Source organism: Cryptomeria japonica, chromosome 5 (assembly GCF_030272615.1).
Source record: "Cryptomeria japonica chromosome 5, Sugi_1.0, whole genome shotgun sequence".
NCBI lineage: Eukaryota > Viridiplantae > Streptophyta > Pinopsida > Cupressales > Cupressaceae > Cryptomeria > Cryptomeria japonica.
Genome location: NC_081409.1, coordinates 930,448,469 through 930,456,509, shown reverse-complemented (window position 1 = coordinate 930,456,509; position 8,041 = coordinate 930,448,469). Strand labels below are relative to the sequence as shown.

Here is an 8,041-nt window from a genome sequence, read left to right as displayed (position 1 = left end):
ATTATAGTTTATTGCTTTGAAAAATTCAAATTTTAAATATAAACGGTTATAAGGCATTTTGGAGGGAAACTCCATAGTTTAAATTTTATAAAGGATTAGCATATGTAATAAGTTGGAGTTGGTTGGGAGGGATGTTAACCACCTCCTGGGCCCATAAATATGCCATTGTATGGACTGTACCTTACCATTGTACGGACTGTTCATGAAAACTGAATAAAAGGGCTTATTTTTGACAGCAAATTGGAAGAGATCTTGAGTTTTTTGCTTTCATTTGGATTTGATATGCATTGAAACGTGTTAGAGTATGATATTAGATATTTATTGATGCTATTACTTCAGTTTTGAAACCAAAATAACAAGTTTTTGTTTACATTTTGCTGATCTTGACTGTAGCAGACAGATTTAAGGATTGTTTTGAAGTTTTCTTCTAATTTTCATGGCCATTCTATGAAATGACTACTGATTCTTCATGGAATGGTTATTGTCTAACATTTACAAGTACTTCTAATCCATAAATGATCTTCTGACAGTAATAAAGGTGGCCACCAAAGCATTTTTCAATACACTAACATAGTATTCCAAGAAGGAAAAACAGGGACAGTCATAGTAGGAGGAGATTTGTCTTAAGGAGGACAGCATTTATGATTTGGTTATTGATTTTTATGATAATATAAAGGTTTTTGTAGGTTCATTTGAACAAAGAAACGTTTGCAAGTGGGAGATTTGATAATACCCTAGGAACAAGGGTTTGAACATGCTTGATTTGGGGCTTTTGATGCAAATGAGCCCATAACCTGAAATTTGTTGTTGGAATGTCTAATTGGAAATGAGAATAGGTGATCCTACAATTTTGGTGAGTTTTGGACGGGTTTTTGGTGAAGTTTCTTTATTAAACCTCTTGATTTGACCCTCTAAAACAGAGATAGTCACTTTTCTGGGCACATTTCCCAAAGCACTTGATATTGTTTTTTTTGGTATGTTATAGTTCACCCAAAAGGGTATCTGAAACACCAATTTATTTTGCAAGTCCTTTGGAAAAAGTTGGAGAAAAATCCACAAAAACGCTGTCGGAGGGCTAGTTGAAGGCTATTAGGCCTAATAGACTGTTTTGAACAAATTGTCCATTTTAAGGTGCCTAGAAGGTTGAAACTCCTTGAAACCACTTGAATCACCCTTTTTTACATATTTCAAATCATCTCTGAAAGTTTGGAGTCATAATTTGAGGTTTTAACCACATTTTGCCTTTGTGTGCCTTATAGGCCTATTAGGAACCTTGTGGGTTAAACAAACATTTGGTTGGATTCCATCACCTTTCACTACCACTCTGCATCAAGTGGTATCAGAGCATTAGCAAGATCACCTTGGGTATTGGAAGGTTAAGTTTTCATCATCATTGAAGTCTTTTGGTGTCTTTTGTATACCGGTTCCATTGTTGAAACCTTGGAGTGTTTGATTCCTCCTCGTGTGTTCCAAAGTTGAAAGGTGTGCTTGAGCTATCAGAGGGGTTCTTGGTGAGGAAAAAGTATTGGATAGCAGAGATATCTTGTATTTGATTTGATTTGTTTGATATAATGGCTCCCAGGAATGCAGGATGGGCAAGAAAAGTTCAAGAGTTAGAAGAAAAGAATGCTAAGCTACAAGATTCATACAATGTATTATTAGCAAGGCTAGAGACAATTGAATCCAATCAGAGAAGAGAAATAAATGATGATGAAGATACTGAAGAAGAAGAAGAACAGAATAATGAAGAAGAGGAACAACAGGTTGATCCTGAAGAGAAAAGGACACTTAGGATCCTGAAAGCTATGAAAGGAGATAGCTACAAGGTAAGGAAAGACATTCCAATTTATGATGGAAGTCTAAAAGAAGAGGACCTACTGGACTGGATTGCATCTATGGATGCTTATTTTGAAAGTGATGATATACCTGAGGGACAAAGGGTCAAGTTGGCAAAGACCAAATTGAAGGGACATGCACTCCTATGGTGGGATCATGAGGAGGCTGAAAGAAGAAAAAGAGGTAAGACTAAAATCACTTCTTGGGATAGAATGGTTTCAAAAATGAAAAGTAATTTCCTTCCTAAAGATTTTGAAGTTCAAATGCATAAGAAGATGCAGGGCTTAAAACAAAAAGACTTGGATGTAAAGGCATACACGGATGAGTTCTACAAACTAAGCATGAGATCAGGTTTGGATGAAGAAGAAGTTGTCAAGGTTGCAAGGTATTTAGGAGGTTTGAAGTTTGCCATTCAAGATGAGTTTACTGCTGCAAATCCCAAGAGTGTGAAAGAGTGTTATCAGATTGCTTTAAGGATAGAGGAGAAATTAAAAAGGAGAAGTGAAAGACACGATGCAAGGGGAGGATCTTCCATGAGAGGAAGAGGAAGAACAACCCAGGTATGGGAAGAAAAAGATAAAGATAAAGGTACAAATTCTGATTCAAGAGGAGGACAAAATCAGAGAGGTGGTAGGAGTGGACAAGGAAGAGGAAGTGGTTTGTTTACCGGCACATGCTTCACATGTGGAAAGGTGGGGCATCAATCCTATAAATGTCCTGACAAAGAGAAGAGGGTACAACTAATTCAAGGAGAAAATGAAGAAGAAGAGGAGGTAAGGAAGATTGGTAATGCAGGCCCTGAGACAGGAGACTTCTTAATGTTTAGGAGAGGCAAGGAATGGACACCACAAGTAAGTATTTTTAGGACAAATTGTTTGATACAAGGTGAAGTTTATAATTTGGTCATAGATTCAGGTACTTGCAGCAATTTAATTTCATGGGATGTTATTAATGCATTGAAGTTACCCATTCAACACCATCCTAGGCCATACTATGCTACATGGGTGGAGGACAATCAAAATTTTCTTGTGCATTATCAGACCATGGTAAACTTTTCAATAGGTGAATATACTGATCAAATGTTATGTGATGTTGTCAATATGAATTGTGCACATGTCATCTTAGGCAGATCTTGGCAAGTGTCTAGGAAATTGATGCATGACTGTTATACAAATGTTTATACCTTGTGGAAGAATGGAAAAAGGATTAATCTAACACCATTGCCTTGTAAAGGACACGAGTCTCTTCTCATAGGGAGCATCAAGGAACTTGATTCTGGTCAAACAAAAGGTGGAGTAAAGATAAGACAACAACCAATGGTGAAGAATGCAGTCCAACAAATTCAGAATTCTCTGCCAGAGATGGGGACAAAATTTCAAGGTGGTGAAGGAGTGTGGGTTGGTCAGCTATATTGTCCTATTAAAGGACCTGAAAAGAACAATAATATCAGAGTACAATAGCAGAAGAAGTACCGTCCTGAGGTGACAGAAAGGAAGGAGCAGGCAGCAATAAAGACTGTCCCAACAGTCATGACAGCAAGCACTGCCTCAAAGGCAGAAAATTTTGTTTCTAACAAATGTTTTGATGTTTCTTATGCAGGTGCTAAGAAGAAAGGACATTTTATATTAGGGGACTTTATTCCCAAGCATCAAGTGCAGAGACATGGAGAAAGAGCAGTCATCAATGCAAGACAATGTTCTTGGGACAAGAACAACTTTCAAGGTGGTGAATTTGATGCAGGGGCATCATATGCTCTTCATAAACACAATGGAGATCCAGGTCATCAACAAGATCATAGATCATCTCATAAGGTCAATTGGTCATTACTAAAGCCAATCATGGCATTTGATGGAACAAGAAGTCACCATATTGCACAAGTGATGTTTTAATCAACAATGAAAATGTGGCATGGGTTAGGATTTGAGGATCATTTTGGATAGGTTAATCCTTTTATAGGTTATTAAATATGTCATAGTGTTTTTGAAACATTTTCATAACTCAAAACATTCAATAAGTCCCTTACATTATAGTTTATTGCTTTGAAAAATTCAAATTTTAAATATAAACGGTTATAAGGCATTTTGGAGGGAAACTCCATAGTTTAAATTTTATAAAGGATTAGCATATGTAATAAGTTGGAGTTGGTTGAGAGGGATGTTAACCACCTCCTGGGCCCATAAATATGCCATTGTATGGACTGTACCTTACCATTGTACGGACTGTTCATGAAAACTGAATAAAAGGGCTTATTTTTTACAGCAAATTGGAAGAGATCTTGAGTTTTTTGCTTTCATTTGGATTTGATATGCATTGAAACGTGTTAGAGTATGATATTAGATATTTATTGATGCTATTACTTCAGTGTTGAAACCAAAATAACAAGTTTTTGTTTACATTTTGCTGATCTTGACTGTAGCAGACAGATTTAAGGATTGTTTTGAAGTTTTCTTCTAATTTTCATGGCCATTCTATGAAATGACTACTGATTCTTCATGGAATGGTTATTGTCTAACATGTACAAGTACTTTTAATCCATAAATGATCTTCTGACAGTAATAAAGGTGGCCACCAAAGCATTTTTCAATACACTAACATAGTGTTCCAAGAAGGAAAAACAGGGACAGTCATAGTAGGAGGAGATTTGTCTTAAGGAGGACAGCATTTATGATTTGGTTATTGATTTTTATGATAATATAAAGGTTTTTGTAGGTTCATTTGAACAAAGAAACGTTTGCAAGTGGGAGATTTGATAATACCCTAGGAACAAGGGTTTGAACATGCTTGATTTGGGGCTTTTGATGCAAATGAGCCCATAACCTGAAATTTGTTGTTGGAATGTCTAATTGGACATGAGAATAGGTGATCCTACAATTTTGGTGAGTTTTGGACAGGTTTTTGGTGAAGTTTCTTTATTAAACCTCTTGATTTGACCCTCTAAAACAGAGATAGTCACTTTTCCGGGCACATTTCCCAAATCACTTGATATTGTTTTTTTTGGTATGTTATAGTTCACCCAAAAGGGTATCTGAAACACCAATTTATTTTTCAATTCCTTTGGAACAAGTTGGAGAAAAATCCACAAAAACACTGTCGGAGGGCTAGTTGAAGGCTATTAGGCCTAATAGACTGTTTTGAACAAATTGTCCATTTTAAGGTGCCTAGAAGGTTGAAACTCCTTGAAACCACTTGAATCACCCTTGTTTACATATTTCAAAGCATCTCTGAAAGTTTGGAGTCATAATTTGAGGTTTTAACCACATTTTGCCTTTGTGTGCCTTATAGGCCTATTAGGAACCTTGTGGGTTAAACAAGCATTTGGTTGGATTCCATCACCTTTCACTACCACTCTGCATCATAATTATAAGATGTTATTGTAGTAAATTAATTCTTCATCTTCTAAATAAATCAATTGTAAGTGGTCTATTAATTATTTGTACAGTTGGTCGGGAGTGGGATGCGCTACATTTGTATATTGCAAACAATCTTGATTGGATGATGGTGTGGATTGAACGATGTCAACATTCTGGTCACACATTAACATGGGATGGTGTCGCTTCATTGGTTAAAGAAGCTCATCGTAATGGAGATTCCAATGTTACACAAAGGGAAATTGATTTAGCATATGGTTTAAGAGATCAACAAGTACGTATAATTTTATTAATCACCCGTATGTTTATCAACTCATGACATATTGCAGGTCAAACACCACAAGGCTATGTGCTGCAATGGTCATAAATTTCGCATCAAACAGTTGGATGACATGAAGAAAACTTGTGATTCTTGGATAACTGCAGTCTTTGAGGTGACCAATATTTCATCTAGAAATGACATACATCCTCAAGTGTCTCAAAATTGATACTATGGCATTTTGGATGATATACTTGAGTGTGACTTTAATTCCTTCAAATTAGTTCTATTCGTCGTCAAATGGTATAGGCTATGACTGAATATAAATGATCATGATAGAACTGTTATCGAACATGATAATGGATTTACAATGGTTAATACAAGGTCATTTGAACGAGTTGGGGATGAGCCCTATGTTCTTCCAAGTCAATGTGAGCAGGTATTTTACTCAGAGGTTCCACATAAACTGGGTTGGTCATTTGTTGTTAGACATGATCCAAGAGGAAGGCCGATAATGTATAATGTGATGGAAGAAGAAGATACCGAAGAAGTAGAAGATGATATAGATGATCATGACCGATAGTGACTCGATGATGTTCCTGATGGAAATGTACATGAAGAAGAAGTTGATGATGATGATGGTGCTGTTGCTGATGATGATGGTGATGGTGATGGTGATGGTGTCAGTGATGGTGATGATGACGACGACGACGACGATGACGACGACGACGACGACGACGACGACGACGATGACGATGATGATGATGATGATGATGATGATGATGATGATGATGATGATGATGATGATGATGATGATGATGATGATGATGATGATGGTCATGATGATGAGTTGGATGAAGAAGAAGATCAATGACATGAATGAAATGTATGAGATGCGATTATTATATTATCTATTTAATATTGATATCTTGATAGAAATTGATTTGACTTATATGGTTACATAAATAATTCATATGTTTTGAATTCTAATGCCATTACTTAATTAATTCATGATGCACCTCTAGCTATGTGATAGATGGTGATTTAAAATACATATGTGATGGATGGTGATTTATGATACGTATGTGATGGATTACATGTTTATGATGATACATATGTGATTCTTATGATGCTCAATTACATATATGATGATACATATGTGATGCTTATGATGCTTATGATGCTTATGATATTGTAGTATTTATTGTTTATCAAATTACAAATGTAATGCTTATGATGCTCAATTGTTGGTGCATGAACCTAAACCCCTTTGACGAGGATCCTACACAGTCTCATGGATCGACAGGTATAAGTCAATACACCTTATAGAAATAATATATTTTAAAAAAATTACAAGAAAAAAAAACTTCCTCAGTTTTTCAAACATCAACATTAGCAGCAAATCTAATACAGTTATCAACACTTGAGGCCCCAGTTGGACTTACTCAAATTTTAATCTCAACATTAACTTTATGGCCAACTTCTTCATCAATATTACCCTCATTTGCAAAATATCTCTCTCATTACCATCTAACTCTCTCATTTGATGGTGCACAGGTATCACCAAATAGGTATTTGTCAGATGTGTCTTCCTTGAGTGAGGGAAATGCAGGAATAGAAGAGGAAAGTGAGACATGTAGTAGATCTCAAATAGGGAGATCAACTAGAGGTCAAAAGATTAGAAGAAAATTCAATAAACGCATGGAATTTTTTCTTGCTCAAGGGGGGTCATGTTCTTATGATGATGAGACCAAAGGTGACATTGAGGTGCCCTTGAGGTACAAACATCTACTGAAACAATGTGTACCCAAGGAACTTCCTCCAATAAACACTGATTTTTGTGTTAATGAGAGGATATATCGCATAGCACCTTCGTCGTTACATGGTTTGGGCCTATTTTCCATGGACAGCATAAAGGTCTGTTACAACAAAGTTGCTAAATTGATGGAGTTTGTTGGACCTTGTTACAATTATAATGATTGGATGCAGATTGTTTGATATAAAAAAAGTATGCGTAGGTATGCACTGTCAGCCAATTATATACAACAAAAAGATAATGATCAAAGTAAACAAGTGGCTGTATACATTGATGGAAGGCCAAAAGCAATAGGGAATATTGCAGGTTTTATAAATAGTACACGACCTGGGTCAACTAATAAGCAACCCAATTGCATATTTGAGGCACGTGAGGGAAATTGTGTGTTTGTATGTGAGATAAAATCAATAAGTGCAGGGGAAGATCTGCTAGTCGATTACAATTTGAATCGTATAGATACAAACAAAGTTACTATCATGGGGGTGGTACGTACTATATATATACCATTTAAGCCAACTTCCAATTAATGAATCCAATAAACCATTGCATTATTAAGTTTTTTTGCTAAGTCTATTGGTTTCATTTGGCTAACGTTTTTATATTTTTTCTTTGTCACAGGGCCACATGGATCCACCACATAGCACAGATAGGGGTGTAGGTCCTGACACTTCTACGGAGTAGGTAAACCTCATTGTAATTGTACAAATTAGATAGAATCAAACTATTACATTATGATCTTTTCTTGAGTGTTTTGAAGTAATT

The 8,041-nt window shown here is 36.0% G+C and overlaps 1 protein-coding gene across 1 annotated transcript; it reads left to right on the top strand.

Annotated features, from left to right (window-relative positions):
• Nucleotides 1-1,571: 1,571 nt before the first annotated feature.
• Nucleotides 1,572-3,296, top strand: LOC131876303 (uncharacterized). Its single transcript, XM_059221228.1, has one exon. The coding sequence runs from the start codon at nucleotides 1,572-1,574 to the stop codon at nucleotides 3,294-3,296; it is 1,725 nt and encodes a 574-aa protein (XP_059077211.1).
• Nucleotides 3,297-8,041: the final 4,745 nt, after the last annotated feature.

Coding starts and splice junctions, on each gene's coding strand:
- LOC131876303 (XM_059221228.1), top strand. CDS start 1,572: ATGGCTCCCAGGAATGCAGGATGGGCAAGAAAAGTTCAAGAGTTAGAA.